Raw genomic sequence first — 23,983 nt, forward strand, 5'->3', positions numbered from 1 at the left:
GAAACGGGCACGCAGACGTTCCTGTCAAACTGCTGACCGGGTCTCTAATGGAGTGTGAAAGTCACATCAAAAGCACACCACGTTAAATATGAGCAAGCCGCAGAGTGGAGACTGCATTTGATGAAGCTATAGAGGTTGAGGGGACACAATTTGATAGAATTTTACACTGCTCAACGGAGCCTTTAACACCCTGCATTTGACTTGAGAGATAATGGCAGATGTGCTGGTAATTACCGTGTTTAGTATATTACAAGGCAGAGTCAAAGCATTTATTATAGTCAGGCAAATTTGTTCACTCGGAAGCAAATTACACTCTCAAATCTTCATTATTACACCTACACTGTTCAAAGAGACCCAATGTACAAATTAGATCAGAAAATTTGTCTCGTTCAAAAGACAACTTGGTAGTGGTGAAGTCTGTACAGTTGGTATTTGCGTTTATTTGACTGTCCATTAATTAGTTGGCAGGCTACTTAGCCGGTTCACAAAGTATGACCCACAGTTTTACAAATGGGCAGATGGTGCAGTTTTAATTGGAATGGAGTCTTTAGTAGGTCAATGGCTTGAACAGGGAACCTACTCCTACTCATAAAATGTTTTCACCAGTCGATATTCAATTGAAGTAATAAAACAAAAAATAAAATTTTAAAAGTCGAACATTCATTGAAAGGTTCAAGAACACTAAAAAAAGAAATCCTATGGCAAAAACTGAAACAGCAATAATGTAAACTGACTATTAATCATAATTTGCTCAAATGGCACAATTAACTCATTAAATGCCAAGGATTTAGTTTTACAAATCTTTTATGAATCTAGCCATTTAAATCGTAGTTATTTATTTATGTATTTTGTTATTTTAAATTGTTAGGGCACCGGTGTCCAAACTATGGCCGGGTGGCTATATGCGGACCACCATTTCAACTTTAGCAGCCGGTGACATGTATTAAACTTGTTACTTAAAATTATAATAAAAAAAATGGTGGTAGGCAACACTAGAGGTGTGAAATAAAAATTAAAAAAAAAAAAAAAAACTTGCAAACTACCGTGAAGGAAAGTGGTCAGCCCCCACACATTTTCACCTGACCGGAAAATGGATGTCACTAAATGAGGTCAAGTAGGTAGTAACTATTGGAAACCACTTGTCCAACATTATGCCACTTTTGCAAAACATCCATTTCACATTTTAGCTCATTTTCAACTCATTGGTTTTTAAAATGATAAATTAATCCAATTATTTTGATTTCTTGTGTGAACAACACTGAAATGGAAAGACAAAAAAAAAAAACAACAGTTAAAAGGGTCTGAATGTACATAAGTTACACCATTAGGACATCTTATGGCGCTAACAGTTTTCACACTAATGCAAACACTGCTCTCAACATCATTCACGCCTGATGAGATTAGTGTAAAGTAAGAATAACTAAATAAAAAAAAAAAGCAAATCACACTCTCTGCAGTCATCCGAGGCAGATCCACTGACTCTCCATCACGGACTGCGCTCAAGGCTTAGCAGCCATGCAGCCTCCTCATTAGCACAGAGGAGATGCTAAGCAGATAGCAGCCTGTCCTCTTCGCTCGCTTTGTCCTCTCACAAATGAGTCCTAATCCTTGTCCTCTTTCTCGCCTTGGAAATAATGGATCGCAAATAGCACAGGAAGCGGCCAAGAAACAGAGACTTGAAAGAATGCACGTGTCTTCCATCAAGGTCCAAATGTGAATATTCAGTCGTATTTCACCAGTGTAGATTTGTGTTGCTTTTTTTTTTTTTACATTTAATTTGCATATATGCAATATGCATGGCCATTGTCATGCACTGGGAAAATCAGGCACAAAAATATATATATTTTTTGTAAACCTCAAAAATGTACTAAAAAAAAACAAAAACAAAACCCATTTAAACCTTTTAAGACTATGGGGTTGGCTCTGCCCCAAATACAAACATACAAACAATGAATGGCCATTGAAATGTATCCGGGAACATTAGGCCCCAAACATATCTCGATTTATGCAAGCCTCAAAAAACTAGTAATAAGATAAATAAACACTTTTAAAACCTGTAAAACCAAATGAAAGTTATGGCCAGTGAAATGTAGGCACTCTTTGATACCTCCAACCATAACCTCTAACCCTAAAACAAATAAATAAATAAACCTTTAAACTTGCATATAAGTGGTGACCACTGAAATGTCAATCTTAAATTTGTAAAACTAACCAAAATGAGCTGTAATTAAAGCAAAAATGTCTTTTGTATTCTTATATGTCAATTAATACAATCCAGGTTTTAGGATTTATTTTAAAAGTATCTTTACTGCATCTCAGTACGTCAGAACAGAAAAAGGAAATAATAAAAGCTATCTAAGTACAGTAACTATAATGTAGCATTTTCTAAAAAACAAAAAAACTAAGAAAAAAGCCAAAACAAATAAAAATAAAAATCCCAAACTATTTTATCCAAAGGTAGACATTTGTATGACCAAAAATGATCCGTTTTAGAAAAAAAGAAAACATTTGAACACATGTTTAGCACTTTGTTGGCGTCAGCCGCACAACCGCTCATAAATCAAAACACTGGCGCTCATTTGTCATTACGCTACACTTCAAATCAATAGTTAATTAGCTCCAAAACAGAGCATCCTCTCATCCGGCGAGACAAGTGGACAGCATGCCTGGCAGGTATTGGCATTCGGTCTTATGAAGGTTCAAATAAATGGATAAAAGCTGCCCTCGCCCTCGCTAGCTACTTAGCGACCCTTCAGTGTTCCTCTTAGAAGCTAACTTTCCATTTTGCACACAGCCGACACTTCAGTTTTTTTTTTTTTCACCACTTTGTCCCACGCATTCGCGCGCAAATGAGGACAACGTATGTACGCTTTTTGCCAAGATCCCTCTCCTTTAATAAGAGATTATATTTACGCCGACGAACGGACCAGGTGAATGGTGAAAATCGTCCACATGTGCTGAACCTGTGCTGCTCGGGCTCTTGCTCATTAATAATGACACGGGCAGGCCCTCAGCTCTGTCTCTGCTCATTTCCTCCGCGCAAATCACCGCAGAGTGTGTGTGTGTGTGTGGGAGTGGGGAGGTCACAGCTGCAAGTGTGTGCATATGGAGCCCAATTACATTGTTGGGGCTACTCTCCCTTTTGGGTACAACATGTATTGTATTAGATTGGGATATAAAGAAGGTAGGAGTGAAGACGAATGAATATGAGGGTACGTTGCACACGTGTATGTGAGAGAGAGGAAATGTTGTTGATGTAATGAGAAGCGCAACAGCTTCCATTTATGACCATAATTTCAGAGCTGAAATCATATTACGATTCGGGTCGTTTAATTTCTTTGCGCTACAGAGTAGCATCATCTTGGCTGGCGAGTGGTTTAGATGTGATTTGTTCTCAGTCACGTTGAGTGCTTCGCTGACATCAAACATGACAAAGAGAGAATTAGTAAATGGTAAGGGAAAAGGAAAATGAACAGGTGGAAAATATGAAACTAGTTTAATGGTATTCGGTGATTTTAAAGATCAATTTTCAATAACTGCAGATAATAAATCTTGTCTGTCAATAGCGATAAGCTCGTTTGTATTTTTTCTTAGGGGACTTCAAAATGGGGCACCATATCGCTGGATGCTTGCAGAGTTGAGTCAACAGGCTACATCTTTGAAGGTAATAAGGCATCAATCACTTTTTTACAGAACAACTAGGATAGAATCCAAAAGCCTTGTTATTTGATTAGGTATTGTAAACCCAAGTGACTTGATGGACCATTTATTGTAACTAAGTAAAGTATTAAAGTAATTTCACCCCAATTACTCTGATAGATATATGTCAGCCTTTCATAGATTGCTAAAAAAAATCTGCATTGTTTATTTATTTTAAGTTATTGACATTTAAGGCATAGATGCATTTTTTTCTGTCTAAGGTTGTAATGTCTGACAATATTGGACTGGACCAAGTCGTTAGCGCTAACACTGGAGACATGCCATATCATATAATGCCGCCGTAATTAATTAGCAGTTGTTCTAGCATTCCACCAGCGATTTTTTTTGTTTGTTTTTTTAATGGCGTGTTAATTTTGGTGAAGACATGACGTGATGGCAGTAAAAATGCAGTCGCAAGAACGAGTGAAGCTAGCTTGTAGCAACCACTGCCAACTTCAAAGTAAAAACTGCAATGGCTAATGACATCTATGCGTTACTCAGTATGTTTATTTTGAAATTTGACTTCAAAACACACCAATGTGAAGGTAAACGTGATGTTTGTTGCCTCTTATTTGGTAGGGTCCATTTGGCATTGTTACACAGAAGCCAAGATATTGTTTTTGTTTTGTTTGGTAGTTTATTTGATAAAATTGATCTTGCGACTTTTTCTATTGATTTTGAATCATCGTAATTGAAAATTTTGATTCTTCTGTTATTCATTTTTTGCCTTTACTTGGCAATCAACGACGAGTGTTTCCACTTTTTCGCAGTGCGCTTTAGTGACGCTACACCTTGAAAAAAATCCCATGCACCGTGCACCAGCTGAAGCCGGTTTATATCAGTCGGTCGAGGTCAGTACATCTGGCCCTTGTATTTTTACGAGGCTTCATATCATAAAGCAACCGCCGGGTAAAGTGGGTGGTCCGTTAGCGACTGGTCGATTAGGCGTCTTTAAGAAGTTCAAAGATACGTCTCTCGAAATATCTTTTGAAACAATCTCTCGCCAGCGTTTTCTTAAACTTTATGAAAAGAAAAACAATCCCAGAAGGACATCGTGATCGCATAGCTCTGGCATTAGTAAAAAAAAAAAAGGTCAATAGATAGAAGATTATGCGGTTCCAGGAAGCGTGGCCAAATGAAATTGAGTACTGTATGAGATATTGATTACAAGCAACTTACAGAGATTGAGGGGCATCCATAGCGATTAGCATTGAGCCACACTTCATGAACAATTAGAGAAAAAAATCTGATAAGCCTTTCTCTTCTTGACTCTCTGCTCCACAAAAAAAAAAAAAAAAAAAAAAAAAATTTTCACCAAGCAGCTTCCCGTCTGAGGAGGCGGGTCATTCCGCGAAGGGCTGGCCAATAAATTCTATTAATGCATCATGTTCACAATCAAAGTTTAGAAAATTGGCTAAATTGTGATACAAATATTTGCAAAAGTAGCGCAATGCTGGATGGGAGATTTACCTAAGCTACTTACCTAACTACTTAATTGTGACATTTAAACGTATACTCCACTTAGCAATATTTGATGATAACGTTAACTCACAATTAATAGAGGTGTGCAGATCCTGATAAAAACATTGGAAATCGAGCGCCATCATACCATTTTAAGCTGATCGTAATATAGGGAAAAAAGCGGAGAATTACACGTTATTTTACTTTTTTTTTTTTCCCATTTTTAAGGGCTACAAACACAGGTATTGCCAAAAGAAAATAATATTTGTGAGTACTTAAACCGAATACGGCAACATAGCCGGAAAAATTGAAAGTAAACACATCCAGTGCATAAAAATGTTAAAACTACGGCTTGGTTAGCCATAGAAAAGTTGTATGTTCAAAAAAAATAAAATAAATAAATAAATAAATAAACTTTTTTTTCCTGCCCTTAATGTATTGCGATGGTATCAAATCTGGACTCGGTATCGGTAGATCCTCAAAATCAGGTGAGCCTGTTTTGGGTGTGATCTTCAAATAAATGTGTTTATGTCTTAAATCTACACTTCTCAAATCGAAATAGCCTTGAATGATTGAAGAAAATTGAGATTTTTGTTGTTTTGTTTTTTTTCTTTGGGGGGGCGGATATCACTCAGCCTCATTCTGCCTAATCGAATTTTAGCCCTTGTGGATATAGAGGAAAGACACTTCCTGTGGAACCTAAGACACGAGAAAACGCGACTATTCGACGATAGAAAAACAATATCGGCTAATTTGCATAATTAATGTAGTTGACAACCTAGTGAAGGCCCTAGAATTGACAAGTGCGTCTTTGGGGTTTTGTTCTTGTACTTATATTCCCGTGAGTGGACCAGGAAACAGATGACGGGTGAAGTTTGAGGTTGCACACCGCTGTCCCTTGCTCCTGTGCAGCAATGCGTCTCTGCGCTTGCTGATGCGGTGAGATCGAAAAGATAGGGATTTCCAGCTTCTACGCCGTCTCAGCCACCTGTCGCGATAAGGTCCCAGCAACATGAAGGAAGGCGGCCGAAACCTGATCGTATCTCCGTGGCTAATCTCCGGATGGAGGAATGCGAAGAAGGCAGTGGACAACAGGAACATAGAGCGGGTCATGTAGAGAAAGGCAAAATGAATTGTAATCCGGAACGGATGGCAAGGTTGGAGTCCGCTCACCAGGGTGTGCTTTCACAGGGTAGACCCCGATAGCCGACATCAGAGCAAGCTGACGCAGGTCAAAGTCACAAGTCAATCAAAAGACGGAATACATTCCTCTGCGTATGGCCAGCTTTCTTTCGGGTGCCTTTTGTGTTATTTCCGTGTGCTCTTCATCGGAATCAAGATTCTCTAGTGACCAAACTTTGGTCTGCAGCTCTCGCATTTGGATACCAAAATGAAAATACTAGTCAATAATCGAATGTTTGGCCAAAAATAAATGAAAGAGCACATTTTCGCCTGGTTCAGGAACATGTATAAGACACACACACACACACACAAAGATATTTACACCTAATATCTGTTTTTTTTGTTTTGTTTTTTTAAATATTCAACTGCTTTTACTTTAATTTCAATTGTATTTAATGTCAGTTTTGGATTCTTTAAAAGCTCGTCTGTTTCTGGAATCTGCTGCCCTCGTGAATACTGATACATTGAAATAAGGACAGATATTGGTTGATACCAATAATTGGTATCGGTTGATACCTATATTTAGTGTTCATTGATACTAAATGTATACTTGTTATCGATTGATACCCACTGTACACTTGGCATCGGTTGCTATCTACTGTACACTTGGTACTGGTTGATACCTACTGTATACTTGGTATCGGTTGATGCCAATACTTGGTATCGGTACCCACACTTCCCTACCAAAAACACGTGTTTAAAAGTATTGTATTTCAAGACTATTTATTCAGAAATAAAAAAAAAACCCTGAAAAGAAGCACCTGCTCAAAATTATCTATCAATTTGAACATCGATTAATTGTGGATTATTCACAGCACCTCTATTTTGGTTTAGAAGATGAAGCTAGGTTAGAACTACAGTTGCGATTTTGCTGTATTTTGAATCAGCTTGGCATGTTGAAAAATGAACAGTAGGAACGGCTGCGTCAAAATCTACTAAATTTTCTTTAAAAAGTTGTTTAGCGGCTAGCCGCTAATTCTGCTAACGCTGGTAACGAGTGCAGTATTAAACTACATCAGTATAAAAAAGTTCTTTTTCAGCATCTTTGATTATTTTCCGACCACTGTTGATGTCGGTGTAGCAACAGTTTGTAGATGTGAAATGAAAAAGCTGCAAATTTGCACTGTTCCATACACAGATTTAAGAAATAAATAAATGCACACACATGCACACGTCCACAACCGGCATCCACCATCTGGCCATGTGAGGGCTCAGATGTCTGTGGGGTAAAGTGAGCTGCTCTGGGTAGCGCGTGTATACACATGGGGTGTTTTTGAGTAGGAGTCAGTGACCATTTACACTTCACGTGCATACCGCAAAGAAAAAAATGTGAAAAACGATATTGCCACGAAAGCGACCTGCGCGCACACCATTAGTTCATATAAGGGCGGTAATTTCACGAAAGCGGACTCTCATCACGTTTGGAACGCCGCAGGTACACAAGCGGAAGGCGGGGGTCGGCGCAGGGGCGCACCTGAACCTCCATTATGGAACGAGGCCATGTAGGCCAACTCTGTTCAGCGTAATGGCTTTGGTGCTAGCTGTATCTTACGCGCGCAGCGCTAGCAAATGGGAGCAAAATTGAATTGTGCGTCAGGTGGTCTCAGCGGCGGTGCCTGTGGGCAAAAGAAACTTGAGGCTTTACCCTAATAGCGCCTGAAGTGGAATGAACGGCTCAACTTCATTGTACTCTGGAAATAAGGCCATAGCCAGTGCTCATGTCTATTAACTCATTCAATCCCAAAGACAGTTTCACTTTTTTTTTTCTCTTTTTTTTAAAGTCTAGACAATAAATCCTCCTTTTCGATTTTAGTTTGTTTTTCCTTCAGGTGTTTTTTCTAAAAATGCCTGATGAATTCAAAAGTAATGAATAAATTAAGTACTAAGTAATCTTTAGATACAAAAAGTAAAGCAATGAATATTAGGGACTCAAGTACTAAGCTAATTAATGCCTTGAACCATAATAGTACTCATACCATTACTAGTGCTAATACAAGGTAATATGATAATTGATTACTTGAGGTACTCAAGTATAAAAGCAATCACTTACTTGAGGGTTTTATCTACTAAATAATTGATTACTTAAGGTATTCAAGTACTAAATTAATCAAGAACAAGTATAACTAATTACTTTACTACTAAGTTACCAAAACAAATCAATACAGAATATAGAGTAGATTTGTTTAGTACCGCTATTACTGTAACCAGTACTAATATAAAGTATTGAAACAATAAATTAAGACACAAAAGTATTAAGAGTAATCTATTAATTCAGGTACTCAAGTTCTAAAGTAAATGATTACTTAAGCTAAAGTACCATAGTAATAGATTGGTACTCAACTACATAAATCAATCAATATTAGTATGATACTACTATTAATTATAGTTTAGTATTCCATAGAATAGTATAGTATTGTTAACACAAATATAAAGCACTATACTCAGCGATTACTTCAGATACTAAACAACTAAACAAATCCACTACTTTAGGTAATCAAGCACTTACCTAATTGATTAGTTTAGGTAACCAAGTGCTACAGTGACCAATTACTAACATTGTCCTATCAAAGTGAATGTGTGTAGTATTTCAGTTTGTCTGCCTCGCACATGCATACGAGGCAATTTGTGAAAGTTCACCACCCTCCTGCTTGTCTCACTTTCCACGCCCAGTCTACCATTGTACCAAACGCCCCCCTCCCACCAAGCCTTCCGTTCCGGGCTGTTAAATGAGCAGGTTTATTTAAACCTAATTGGTTTAAGGGCAAACAGAAACAAGCAATGGGGAATTATGAGCATGTCTGGCAAGAACCACACACCACAGAGCGAGTCTGAGCAGGAGGAAGACTTGGGTGGTGGCGACCGGGGGCTTGAAGGCAATCGGGCAGACTCCAACGTTGCACCAGTAAGGAAGAAACAGTACAGCAGTTTGTTTTCTTACGCTTCACATGATGTTATCATGCTAGGCATCCGTAGACTTGATGTTGGTATTGCATCGATACCAAAGAGTTGGTATCAATCTTGTACATTTATTTATCCGTTTATTTATTCTTCTTGGCTTCTCATTGGAACCTCACACAATCCCTTTTTTAATGTGTTGAACACAATTACCGCCCCGCTATGCCACAGTGTCTCACTGACCCAAATATTCAACAGCATCCAAACACATTTTTGGTTACTTTGGATGTATCAAAGCAAGCATATCAAAGCTGGGGAAACATATTTGTCCAAGCGACATGTGGACACCCATTCATGCCGTTTTGGAGGTTGTGCTGTAAAAAAAACAAAAAACAAACAAACAAAAACAAACAAAAAAAAACCCATCCATTTTTGGAAAAAATTGACACAAATATCGCATGGGTCTTTTTTCAACCTATAATAGTGTTTTTTCAAGCCAACTGTTTTGAGAGTGCAAAGTACTTCAAAGTACAATGCAGAACAATGTAATCAAATTATTCCTAGTTCCGGTTATAAAACGGTTACTGTCAGCGCAATTGCCTGCCAAGACATAAAATTCAAAGACTTGATCACAGCCTTAGATTAGCATTTGAAAGGTGAGAAGAAGAGTGTTAGCGATAACTTGACTTTCCAAAGCTTAACACTTACACGGAAATACGAATGCAATAAAAAAAAGCGAAAGATGAAAAGAGCAACAGATTGGAATCGAGTTCTGATTTGAACCCGCCTGTGGGACAAGCTACTTTCAATTAGTCACCCAAACAAGGAAATGGCTTTCATCCTTGTTACCGGGGTAACCCCAGGAGCCCCTCCCGCCCCATCTGTTTCCCAAGCTCGCCATCTTTCCAAATCGGGTAACACCCTCCCCACTAATCTCAAAAGCAAAAATGACCTGTCCTTTCTTGTAAAGTTAACTGGCACGGAGGCCCAAATGAAAAGAATCATTGCGACGGGTATTTGTCCGGCTACATTATGAGTTCTTCATTTTTCATGAAAACGGAAAGAGCAAGTGCGGGATAAAATGAGAGGAGATACCGAGGATGTGTGACCACAGCAGAGTGTCCCTGCGGGTCCCTCAGCGGAAATGAAAAACACATTGAAGAAAGGACACGATAGCTTCTGGTGGCGACAACACTGCTTCCTGCACAGATAAGTGCGGGTGTGAGAAATGGAAGAGGGCGAGGAGGACACAAAGACGGACTGCGCTGACGATTATTATGATAGAGAGCAGTAGTGGAAAATGTATGGCGAGCAAGCTTTTTAATGGCCTTGGGACAGCAGTGGGACCGGAGAGTCACTGTAGCACGATTTAGGAATGAGTCTCTTCATGTTCTAATTCATTTGCCCTTCATTTGAAAAGAAGGTATGGTTGTTAAAGGCTCGCGCACCCTTGAAGTGCCACACATAATGAAACAAACTCATATCCACACCTATGAAAAATGCGGACGTTCTCAAATCAATTATCGTAATTACTGATAATGCCCACCTGGACAATAACAATAAAGCCACACAATATTTTCCAAACTCATTACAACACGATTTAGCAACAAATTGATTCATGCACCAAATATTTATTTTTCTTAATTTGAAAAGAAATCTTTTCTGTTCCTGTCACGGCTGTTAAAATCTCTCAGACCCCTGGAGTGCTATACACAATCTCCATTTGAGAATCAGTGCATTAACAAACAACTTTCGAAAACTCACATTCATACCTATAAAAAAAAAAACAATCTGTCTGTCATGAGCCAAACTGCGTCACCAATAGCAATGCCTGCCTGTATAAAATAATAATAAAAGCAAACAACGGTTTTCAAATGAGTCAGGATAACACAGTTTAGCAACATGGTGCTTAATGTTCCAATGAATGGGCTCTTAATTTGAAAATACATCTCTTTTGGTTCTGCCATTGCTGTAGAACCTCATGCAGCCCCTTAAGTGCCTCACACAACCCCAGGGGTACACGTGCCCCAATTTGATAGCAACTCATATTGACAAAAAAAAACATTCCGAAACTCATATTGTCGCCGCCTATGAACAATTTACATGAGCCTAATGGCACACAGGATTCAACCCTTGGTCTTCAGAATTGTGGTGCAGCCTTTCTACATACTTGGAGACCATGGACACCTAACAACAAATATTTGACATGCCTAGTTGTATGTATTTTAGGATCAACTATACTATGATACAGACATCTGTTTTTGTTTGTGGTTTGTGATGCATTCAGGGGTTCAGCGGAATATCAGCAATAACAGCATTTTTTTTTCTTGTATACTCAGGTGATTTTCTAAATCGACAAATTCTAAAAAAAAAAAGTATGTTTTCGCTAGATTAAGACATTTGTGTACAACAGAAATGTATTTGAAGACATTAAGCGGGCAAACAGTTAAAAAAAAGGCAGCTGCATCCACGTGTTTGACATCCCAGCCATCCCAGCATCTGTGCGACAAAGTGCAGCAGCATGCAAAATACATCCCCAAAGTGTCAAAGAGCAGTTTTCTCAAGCAGACCAGGAGTGCACGCGTTTTTTTTTTCTTTCTTCTTACCTTCCATTGCAGAGCAAGTGACGAGCAAGACGCCAAAGAGCGCAAACAAATCCACTCTCATGTTGGACCCTCCGCAGCCAAATTTGCCAAACACGCCCGTTGGGTGCTCCTTCTACCAATCCTTCGCTTATCAACAGCGGGTACTCCAGAAAGCCACGCTTGTCGGGAGTCACATTTCAAGGCGTAGTAAAACAAAAGTGTGTCACAAGGGCGGTGGGTTCGAGTGTTTCAGGTGGAGCGAGTAGCCGGCTGCAAGTGAGGCAAAGAGGGGAAGAGCAGACATTGCTTGCCCGGAACGCAGCTTGAGTCTCTGGAGCCAATCGGCAGCGGGGACCGATACTCTTCGCCCAATCAGATGAGTGGTCCCGCCTACCCCGCGCTGTCAAAACAGCAAAGTTCTTGGAGCTGCTCGAAACTGTCTTCGTTGAACTGGAAGGAAGCAGCCCCATCAAACGGTCATGTTTTGCTACTACATCTACTAATTGTATTTCTAATTGAGCTTCCGCTTTAGAATTACTTTCAAAACTTAAAAAAAACACTAGCATAACGAGAAACATTACGACTTATGCATCAAGGTGAAAAGGGAAAAAAATGCAAACAAGCCACGTGCAAGTAACAATAAATATAACTTAAAATAAAAACATTTTAGCTAAACAAATAAAATATGTAAAACGTGAATTGACTGAGAGTACTTGGCTTTATTCCCGGTGTACATTTTAATTTTTACTCCATATGAACTGTATATAGAGCGTACAATGTACTCTTTAAAGTTTACTGTGTCGCTGACTAGGACTTAAAAATGTAAATATAGAGCTAATGTAAATAACAGGAAATGTACTGTATTGACTTTTAAAAAGTGTAAATGTAATTTTTTTATTTATTTCTATTTAAACTATATCATGTATAGACTGGATAATGTACTCTACGAAGTTTTCTGCGTTGCTGACTTTATGACTTACACACAGCTGAAATGTAAACATCAACAAATAGGCAGTACTGATTTAAACAGTACTCTACAGCTTAGCCTTGAACAAAAAGCAAAAGCTAAACCAAACAATCTTTTGTCACAAGTAAAGAGCAAGGTTTTGTTGAGGTTTACTTATTAGACAATGCCTTTTTGCTGGGGGCAGAATGCTTCTCAACTATTTATTAGTTCAAAAAACATTTAAAAATCAAAGTAACACCAAAATCTCTTAACACTTAATTCCACACATTGCTTTTCACTTTAGGCCTGTACAATGGTGAGCCGAGCGCAGTGCGCAGTGTGCAGTTTAGTTCATAAAACCATGACTGAAATGCAAAAGTTTTTCAGCCATGCTGGCCATCTTTGACGAGGAGAAAGTGTTGCTCATTGCAATACATTGTTCTGTGTAGGTATGTATGCCTGCTGCCTTTTTAGACTGTGAGTACACTTCCAAGTATTCAAACATTTCAGATAAATTTGCAAGATTTAACTGGGTGAGAAAAAACATTTCCAATAGTGACAGCTGACACAGGTGGTGACAATTACAACGACCGACGAAATCTACAGATCCGTCGGTCCTTCGCAAAAACATTCGTCAGGACACTAAAATACTGTAAAATACCGCTTGCACTTTTTTACTTCCCGCAAGTGGTGTACAGTGATGACAATGAGTAACACGACAAAACGCAGCGTGGCCCCTGTGTGCTGTTTTTTCTGACATTGGCCCATAATGGCCATCTGGCCTTATTTTGTCCGAAAGCAGTAGTCAACATGACATCCAGGAGCGGCGTGCAGCAATCTGTTCCTGTTTGCTGTCCGCACCCCAGGGGGTGAAAAGGAAGGAAGAGCCACGAGGAAGGGAAGAACAATAGGCGCGCTTCCTTTGGTGCATCTAGACACTTGTACAATAAAGACGCAATAACACAAGCAAGTGTTCCACGTGGCCATTTGGCCTATCTATAGTCTGTACACTTTTCATTTGTTCCCGGAAGGGCTGAGATGAGGAAAGTTATTAAAAATGGGAATTCTACGACTCAAGTGTGATTCGACGTCGTGTTCGTTTATTACACTCTTGATGTGACACTGGCAGTCATCTTCCTCTGTTTGGCCACTGCGGAATTTTATGGGACCCATTTGTTGTCGTGTTGTCGTGTCCATATTATTATGTTATTTTGTTTCTACTTCACTCGTCATCCTGGTTACTCCACTCATACACCCGCAGGTACCGCACATTTAGTATTCGGAAAGCATAATGAAACATTTATAGAATTGTCAGGTGTTCGGATAAAAACAAACATATATATATATATATATATATATATATATATATATATATATATATATACAGATATATATATACACATATATATATATATATATATATATATATATATATATATATATATATACATATATATACATATATATATATATATATATATATATATATATATATATATATATATATAATGTATATATAAATTAACTACACCTTTGAGTAAGTCTGGTTTAGTAAAAAGTGATCAGTTGGAACAGTAACTGTTGAGTCATTTACATATATTAAATTATGTTAAAAAAGAAATTCCAAGACTATCGCCAGCCTCCATGGGGTTATTTGGGCCACTAACAGTAATGCTGCTCACTCCTGCTATCCACTATTGTTGTTAGCATCTTGTGCTGCTTGCTTCTGCTAGTGCTGCTAGTTGCTAACGCTGGCTGCATTTTGCGCCTTTAATGCTGCTAGATGCTGAGATTGGAGCCACTGCTAATAGCTGACAACAGGTGCCGTATAATACAAGGCCATCGTAGTAAAATCTTTTTTTTTCAAGTGTTGTTAAATAGCATAATTAATCATATTTGATTTTTAGGACAACATGATGTTATAAAGTTAGTCATTAGGCTGCAACATGCTGCCTGAGTCCTACTTCAAAATAAAAGTATACCAGGGCATTTTTGTCCATCTATTATTTGGGTATGTAAGGTTTATTTTGGAGTTTGCCTTCTCATGGCACTAGCATAACATGTTACTGTGGTTAGTTTGACTTATTTGAAGCATTTTTTAACCAAGGTATCGAATTACTCAGGCATACACATTTGTTTGATATTACTTTTTTTTGAAAATGGGGATTTTTGGAGTCCACATCCATCAGTAGTTCTCCACTGTTATGCTCCATTAAGCAATAGTTCACATTTTTAAAAAGCTTTTGACTTAATAATAAAGCAATGTCAATTAAACTACATTCGTCAGCAGTGCTTTTGCCACTGACACTCTCAAGGAGGTGTAAGTTTACTGCTGATGAGTGGCTGATGAAGCTCGCTTCATTTTCTCTAATCACACAAGAGGTTAATTGGGGTTCTTGTTGCTTCACCCGCTTTGTTTCATGAAAAAAAATATAAAAAAATAAAAAAACATCCCCATTAACCGCCTGGCCCGGCGCTCCCTTCCCATATCAGCGGCGTGCCTGCTGCAAACAAAGGCCTTGGACCTAGCCGACCTGTGACATCAGGCAAATTGTTATTTTTGAAGCATGTTATCATGAGGCTCTCATCAAGTGCATTTCGGAGGAGGACTAGTTAATGAGGGGAAACAAAGGACAAGATGTCATCTCATCACTTGCTGCTCGCTCCTTATGACAGGCCATCCCACTCTTTGTCATCTTCTCCATGCTTTCACAGGGACATTGTGACAAAAACAACTCCCCCCTCCCCCTTCCAAAAAAACTCACACTGACATCATGGAGCTTTTGCAGCCTTGAGCATACGCAATCCACACAACGCACATGGGTCACATCAATCTGGCCTTTGTCTGCTGTTTACCGAAGCCCTGTCAAAGGTGGACCCGAGCAGAAGTCCGGGAAAAAATAAAAAAAACGGAATATGATGGATGAACACACAGGTGGGGCCAGATTGCTTGCTGGAACGAACGCGAGAGGAAGGAAAGACTCCTAATCTCTGAAAAGCATGCGGGCGATTGCACAAGGAACTTAACATATGACACTCATAAAAGAAAAAAAAAATCTCAGCACTGGATTTTGACGGAGCAATTATCCCTTTCTTAACCTGCAGGCTGGAGCCTTAATTAGAAAATGTCAACTTGAACTGATGCTCATTTACATTCAGGTATTAAAGCTGGTGTAGGTGCTAAATACAGCGCACCCATTTGTAACACTCTTCTTTTTGGCACACAGTGTAAAGAAAAATGAAACACATCTTTTTTAATTACCTAAATACTTAATAACCTAAAGCAATGCTCCTCAATTATATTTTGCACAGACCCCCAGAAAAGAGAAAACATTTCACATCTGTCCACTTGCCATGCCAACCATAAATAAGATAATTATCCATAAAACATGTATAATTATACCTAAAACTGTATCCTTTTTAACACTGACACAATAAAGAAGTGATTTAAAAAAACTTTTTTCAAGCGTTTATGATTTTCATCCACTAAATTGTCGTTTAAAAGTTGTTTAGCGGCTAGTAATTCATCTCAGAGGTTTCTGGGTTGCTTTTGTGGTTGTCTTGTACATTTGGGGGGGGATAAACCAACCTCCCAAAATTGGTCATTTTGTACAAGACAACTTCAAAAACAATCCAAACATTATGTCAAGCTGACCCAAATATTGTCTCAGTCCTTATAGTTGTGTTACTTTTTAATCTCTCTTTACAATGTCAAGCAGGTTTTAGTAATGCAAGAGCAAAGTTATGACTTCATGAGTCACAGCTTATGTATTTGCTGCGTCCATTCTGTCTCAAGAAGTTAATTGCATTGCTAGGATGTCCTTGACTAAGGATACCAAGACATAGTCGGTTATCTACAATAATAAAAAAAAAGATGGACTAAAAACTAAAGTCCACTACAGTGGACACAAATTAATAGGCTGGCTCGCAGAAGAACTTTTTTTTTTTTTTTTAAGTGCTAAAGTTTTACCTAATGGCTTTAGTATGTGTAAAGCAATATCTAGCCTTGGGGCACGAAAAATTGCTAATCATTTATTCCCAAGCTAACGATCTCCCGTCAAGCACAAGAGAAAAACACAGGCTTCTGACCTTTGCAGGCAACTGCAAGCCTACACCAGCAAATCAATCCAAATTGCAATAATTGTTCCTGAGTCTTTCTAAATATGAAGCAATCAGGCAAAACATGAGTGGCATATACCTGAAAGGTCTTATGCACGGCCTCATTCTGTCACCTGGCCCTTTTGCAAGCCATTGCCTCGGAGGTTCCCACTCAATGATTTTTCATTCAGAGCCGTATTCCAATATTTTCAGTTCATTGAGGGCTTGATGGATAACCTGTCCAGTTTGGTGAAATAAAGTTTAAAAATGTCAGGAAAAGCCTTCTAGAACATCTACACTTTATTTAGTGTGAATCTGAGGCATCTGAACTGCTGGCAGGGGTGTATTGACTTTCATTTACCTTGCGTTTGAATGATTGGTTAACTCTGAGCCTCTCCAAATTGAGGATTTATTTTCAATGGAGTTGTAAAGCCTAAATTGTGAAAGGAATTACTATTGTTCCAAGCCTTTACCACACAAAAAAAAAAACCCTACTGAGATTTGAACAGGGGTGTTGACTTTTGATATTGATAAATGACCATCTAAATGTCTAGTTTGATTTTCCTTTAGTTAAAAAAAAAAAACTAAACTAAACAAAAATATGTCATTGTCTTCATAGGGGACTATAATATGAAATATGCATATAATGGATATCATGTATACTTGATATACATATACTAATACATACTTGTACACTTCTAGTAGCTGTATTCATTCACATTCATGTAGTCATCCATTGAAAAGATTAAACACACAACAAAGTGATTCTAAATAATCAATATAAGTACAGTATGACTTCAACAGGGAAAATATTGGTGGACTAAAGGCTAAATGCGATGACGTATTGTGGTCACAGCGCCCTCTGACGAATAAATAAGATTTAGAAGCGGAAGAAAATTCACATCCAAACCGAATTTACTACAAAGATTCCTCATGAGGACGAGATACCCGCAAAATATTATTTTATTTTTTTAACCAATGTATCCACCTCTCAAGCCAAAAAAAAAAAAAAAGTACTGTGATTGCACTCGCATCCACTTGCATAAAAAATCCCATTAAAATATGGCACAGCATCAAATAGACATTAAAAGGTTGACTAAAGAATTTTGAACGATGAAAGATACAAACGTCTCTCCAATGTTTACTCTTGTTGAACTCACTCCATTTGCAGCACAAAAAGTAATTCATATTTTGCATGCCTAAAACGTAATAATCAATATGATCCACTAGGTGACAGTACAAACACATGTTTAAAAAATTCGGTTCTTGGATTTTATTCTCGCACGTTTATACCGCCCTTCTCACCGATTTGTGTCCGAATGTGCACACAACTCCCTCCTTCCAAATTCCAAGGGATGATAAACGTAGGATATTCAAACTTACCCACAACACGCTTTGCCATGTAGAAAATCTAAAGACGGCCATGTTTGCCATGTAGAAAATCTAAAGACGGCCACTCAACAGGTTAACATAGACCACAATGCATTGCGAGCATTTAAAAGACCGTCGTTGACATGTGGCACAAAAATCAATCGATACAGTAATAAAACGCCACGAAAATAATTTGTTTGCATTTTATTTTTTTAATATAGATACAACATCGAAAAAATTGTTTAAAATACATTTTATTCACTGTAAATAGTCGTAGATTTCAACTTGCCAATGAGTCTTGACAGGTGTGGTGGTCACGTGACATGTGGAGGAGGAAGTAGTGACTACATTTTTGTAGTGCATATTCCAATACAACCACCATTACGAAGGAACATTCACAAAGATCCCTATGAATTTAGCACAATAAATGTTGTGTTAAATAATACATGTTTTGTTCTTAAGCATGTATTATTTATTGAAATAAAAATCATGGATGAAAGATCATCTTAAAATGTTTTGATTTTACAAATGTATGTCAAATGTACAAATGATGAACTACAAAAATACATAATCACAAATTGTATATAACTGCAAGAACTCGTTTTGCGTTTCACAAAATGAATTAACTCGAGTTTACTCTTAATGTTACACTACCATTTGTTTGCTTGGATTCTAGTTTAATCCAAAAATAAATAAGATGGCACACTCACCTTTGTCAACACTTTGTCAAGCAATCCAATACAACAGCCTCTTGTCCACCATGAACATTTGTAAAACTATTAACTAGTGGATACACATTTCCTAAATTCTCATGGATCCCGTGGTGAAGAGGAAAAAAAATATATAAATTTTCGGATTCATATGTGCTGGTGAGCGATGCCTGCCATTCCGCGGTTGAAATTTTTAATACATTTTAAAAGGGCTGAGCAACAATGACTTTATTTTTCAGAAATCATTCCAGGGCTTCTCCGATTTTTCAAACAATGTTACCACACCCTCATTTAAATATAAAAACAGATTGAATACCCCCCCCCCCCCCCCCCCCCCCAAGAAAGAAACCACACACAAGCAAATTGAAAATCTTATAATGTTTATACTGTAATTGACAATTTTAGATACAACAGCAAACAAGACATCTGCATTGATCTTTTCCAGCCTCTTTTCTGCATCTCGCCTCGCCACACATTTCCGATGAACCAAAAGCCAAACTAAAATCAAGAAAGCCAAAAGTGTCGTTGATGTTCCTCGCCCCTCAAAAATTCAACAGGGTGGAGTCATTAGAGTTCTTTTTGAACCATGTTTACCTAAAATGAAGGATGAACCATTGTTACTGATTGAAGCTCAGCCAGATCAGCCATGCTCATCTGCAAACGCTCAACCTCAAATCGATAAGTCGTTTATGGAAGCAGCTGACTGCATATCGATGACCTCGCGTCTTTGTGCAAGTCAACGACACTAGTTGGCTTCATAAAAAGTGCAGGTTTTCATTTTTAGAAAAAAAAAAAAGGAAGGGGGGTGGCTTTGAGTAGAATCAAAAACAAGAGCGGCAAAGAGAAGCGAGTGAAGATTTTGAAGCTGCGCGTGTAAAGATGCGAGCGGTATTTGAATTGGAATGTCACCATCACATGGAGATGGCTCTTGGCATGACAAATGTGTACATTTTTAATTTGTGATGCGTTTTCACAAAACCAGGCTTATGTCGATGAAAATGAAAATTGAGATACTGATATGTTTTAACTCTACACAAAACTCCCTTTCATATATTTACAGTGTTGCCTCAACATTTTGCACATCACTTTTTGTGACTTCAATGCGGTTTTTTTTGTTTGTTTTTTTTTCAAAAGATCGTCACTTTACAACAGCGCAGTACCCGATGTACTGCAATAACAATCTCACGCTCAGTCCTAACATGGAATCTGAAGCAGTCTAACAGCCTGTTAATAATCGATCGTGTTCATCCGCAACCAAAGGCACTTTTACTTAAAACAAAATCACTGCTTGCCATTCTACACCGAGTCACATGAGGGCGTTATGCAACAACTCTTCATCACTCTTGCAGGCGGTGCACTTGCGACTGTGAGTGAGAGAGCTATGCGGAAACGTACATGTAGGGGAGGGGGTGGGGTGTGAGCGGGTACATGAGGGAATGACAGCTCAGAATGAGCCTGGCCCTTTAAGAAAACTTGAATTGTCAGGAATGGGTGGAAAATGGGGGAGGCAGAGCTTGAGGCTGCGGGGAGAGTTAGCCGCTGCTCAGCATGATCTGATGCACTGTGATGCACTGTTTTTGTTAAAAAAAAATTGTGTCCAAAAACAGACACATGTCTGTTTGGCCGCCGTACTACAATTAGATCCCTGGGCATATGAAAGAAACTTAGCCAAGGTTTTACATTATATTTATGAACGTACAGCGTTCATTAAGAGGTGTGTGTGTGTGTGTGTGTGTGTGTGTGGGAGGGGGGGGGGGGGGGGGGGGGGGTCCTACTTCATGGAATTCACTTAGAATGGGGATTTTCCGGGGACCGTTTAATCTGTATTAGATGGAGATGGCTCAAAAACTGATAATGACAGCAATTTGAATGTTGGCAAGTTGAAATCCCTAGTATTAAAAAAAAAACAGGTTTAAAGTTTTGGCACATTGATCTTTTAAAGTTGAATATCGTCTACTAAATTTTTCATTTTTACATGCTTTCATTACAGTTTTAACTTTTTGGGAAATTAAAGTCAGGGGACCTTAGGGGGGAGTTTTTGTAGAAATCCCCAAAAATACATGTCTGTAGAAAATTCATGTTTTTGTCAATAACCCAAAAGTAAGCCTGTTTTTGTAAAAACACATCAAAGATTTACTTTTTATTATTATTATTATTGTTATCTTACTCACCGCTGTTTTGAATGTCAAACATAAGCCCAACAGCGGACAAAGTGACAAAGGCAGTCGAAGGCAGCAGTCATTTCAAGACACAAACACGTATGACAACATCCTGTTTTCAGAGCTTATCGTTCCAAAATGTAAATTTAGACAAAATGTCGACGTCTTAACATGGGTCTGCAGTTTCATAGACACTTTTTTTGTTCTCTCCATATACAGTAAATAAAAAACATAAAGACTGTGTTTTGTTGATCACTCCTTTGTTGTGACAATGCAGCTTCAGCATACAAAATATGCATGTGAGATTTTTTGTATCCGTTCACCACATTCGTATCTGTGACTTTTGAACGTGCGTGGCTTTAGAAGGCGGGGTCTGGGTCTGGACTGTTGTTTAGGGAAGGCAGTGAAGACATGGCACGTTTGAGCTAGCTAGCTAGCCTTTATCATGTAAATAAATATACAAAATGGTCTGGAAAAAGGATTGTAACAACAACGAAAAAAATCAAATGTCATATTTCCAAGTTTTTTTTGTAGTTGTTTTGTGTTTAGTTATTAAGGATTGTCCCAGTGTGCAGGAGAAGCAATAGTGCGGTTAAAGGAATAAGAAAAAAAATCCTCCATCTTGTCATCCATATTTCATCCCATCAAAATGCATTTTACACTAGAGTGAACCCCCACATATTCACTTGTTTGAATATTTTTTTTTCTCTTTAATTGATGTTTTGTTTTTCAGGATAATAATGTATTTGGGGCCAAGGAACTACGTTGAAGTCAGTTGAGGAGCTACATTAATGTGGGAGTCAAGTCAAATTTGTAATAATATGTTTAATATTTTGATTTGAAGGGTGAGGCTTTTTTTTCTCTCTTTATTTCTTTTTTTTTTATCTGTTTTTATCTTGCTGTGACATCAGTTTCAAATGGCAAACAAAATGGCCGCCTGGACATCTAGAACTATGGCTGTCCAATCACATTTTTTGAACCTGAGTCACCTGACTCAGACTCACGATCAAATATTTTCTTAGGAATATTTTGAGCAAAATATTTAAGGTGGGAGGTACATCCATTTATTTTTTTTCCCACTGATTATAAAAAAATTGAATCAATAGAAAGAAAACAGCATTCTAATGATCCGAGTATGTCAATATTATGTTGAAAAAATGTCAATGCTGCTTTTATTTGTAAATGAGTGGGCCTGTTCGGTCTGTGAGTTGCTATAACCAAGCAGTTAGAAAAATTCTTTTAAATAAAAACAAAAATGGAAAAATTTCCATGTAAAACCTTTCTGTGTAAATATCTGATGTTACACCTGCGACCTAAGGTCAGGTGCGAACTATACATGACAAAAATAGACTTTCTGTTCAAATTTTGATCATGATTTATCGTCCGAAAAATACGCTAACTTGAATTGGAACACAAGGGAGTAAGGAAAACACTCTGGGGTCTACGGTCAGTTCTCAACAAATAAATAATACCATCAAATGACTAAGTGCCATGAAAGGAGGACTAAGAAAAGCATTAATGAGAGCGTCTTGCTCTCCTTATGGAGTGTTAGTGTTACACGTCGGATCTGCGATCACCCCGAACACCAGAAACAATAAAACATAACACGATCAGCTCTAACAGTGTCATATTAGCGCCAGAGATGAAAGATGAGAGAGAGAGAGCGCGTTTTTGAATACTTGTCGTTCCATTTTTCTTCTCATCCCGACCCAAAAGAAAAGTCCGTCCAAGTTGTTTATGCGAAGTGTACTTTTGGCAGAGTAACTAACACCCAAACCTCTGGCCTCCTTCCCCCACCTTTTAGAACCCGCACGAAGCCCGAAGCCGGTCCCGACCGACCTCAGTCCCAGTGGGCCGCTCTCCTCGCTGGCAATTATCGCAGCAGCAGAACCAGCAACGCGAGGAGATAAGAGAGGACGGAAGGAAGGTTCTGAGGGACTGAGCCTTTTACCACCTTCTTGTTTTCGGGGGGGTAGGGGTACACGGGGCGCTGGGTGACGGGGACCACGAGGCGGGGGCCCCGGGAACACACTTCGTCCGTGCAAATGGCGCCGCTTCCGGAACCGCTGGAATCGTCGCCTGTGGATTTGAGTTCAGAACATCAGCCGCTTGAAAAATATGAAAACAATTTTGCATTTCATTTCTGCTGATGAATGACTACAGACGTCAAAGGTCAAATTTGACTGGGATCCATTGACAGCCATAGAAGAAGCCATAGAGATCCATTTGACCTTGGTTGGCAGTGAATGAGTTAAAATACTCCTGAAGCCCATCTAACATTTGTGTCCACTGTAGTGGATATTCTTTTTTTTTATTACAGCTACCCTACTAAGTCCTAATATCCCCAGTAGAGCACATCCTGGCATTTCCAATGATATTTCATGTATTTGTGTGGAATGGGATTAACGTAACTTGTAATTCCCAAAATGCAGTAAAAAATAAAAATAGAAGTGGGGGGGGGGGGGTACAAGCGGAGTCGACATGTACTAGGAGAAATACGGTAACTTTTCTGACTTGCTGAGACAAAAAGACATAACATACTGTAAATAGACACAAACGGATAAATCATGTATTGTACTTCAAATTATATCAATAACAATAAGGGAAAATCAGAATGTTACTCTCTTGGTCCTGTTATTGATGAATTAAAAAAATAAGCATTCTTCGTAAAGACAAATACTCATCAATAAATTGTTTTGGCTATTCGATTCTAGTGAAAATGGGAACATCATCATTATCCATTTATTGATTTTTGGGTAGATATTTCAGAAATGAATATGGTCATATCCATTGGTCGCAGGGACTCGTCAGACCCACACAATATTTCAGACTATGGCCACTCAGGATTTATCTATCTTAATGTTTTTGTTCCCAAAG

The 23,983-nt window shown here is 38.4% G+C and overlaps 2 protein-coding genes across 4 annotated transcripts in view; both read right to left on the reverse strand.

The window, feature by feature from the left end:
• Positions 1-18,305, reverse strand: part of ephb1 (EPH receptor B1) — a 168,569-nt gene extending 150,264 nt beyond the window's left edge. For 2 of the 3 annotated variants that reach the window (XM_088428903.1, XM_088428901.1), the window contains exon 1: positions 11,844-12,083. In XM_088428903.1, the coding sequence (XP_088285029.1) occupies positions 11,844-11,904 (61 nt within the window). In that variant the 5' untranslated portion in view covers positions 11,905-12,083. Of the gene's footprint in view, positions 1-11,843; positions 12,084-18,249 lie in introns of those variants that run through there. The other variant, XM_088428902.1, reaches the window with a different exon arrangement.
• Positions 18,306-19,310: 1,005 nt separating this feature from the next.
• The window catches only part of gpc1b (glypican 1b), a 70,207-nt gene continuing 65,534 nt past the window's right edge, over positions 19,311-23,983 (reverse strand). The window contains exon 10 of the mRNA XM_088430047.1: positions 19,311-23,185. Coding sequence (XP_088286173.1) covers positions 22,980-23,185 — 206 coding nt within the window. The 3' untranslated portion in view covers positions 19,311-22,979. The remainder of the gene's footprint in view (positions 23,186-23,983) is intronic.

Source organism: Hippichthys cyanospilos, chromosome 12 (genome assembly GCF_059441005.1).
Source record: "Hippichthys cyanospilos isolate Australia breed blue-spotted pipefish chromosome 12, RoL_Hcya_1.0, whole genome shotgun sequence".
Lineage (NCBI taxonomy): Eukaryota > Metazoa > Chordata > Actinopteri > Syngnathiformes > Syngnathidae > Hippichthys > Hippichthys cyanospilos.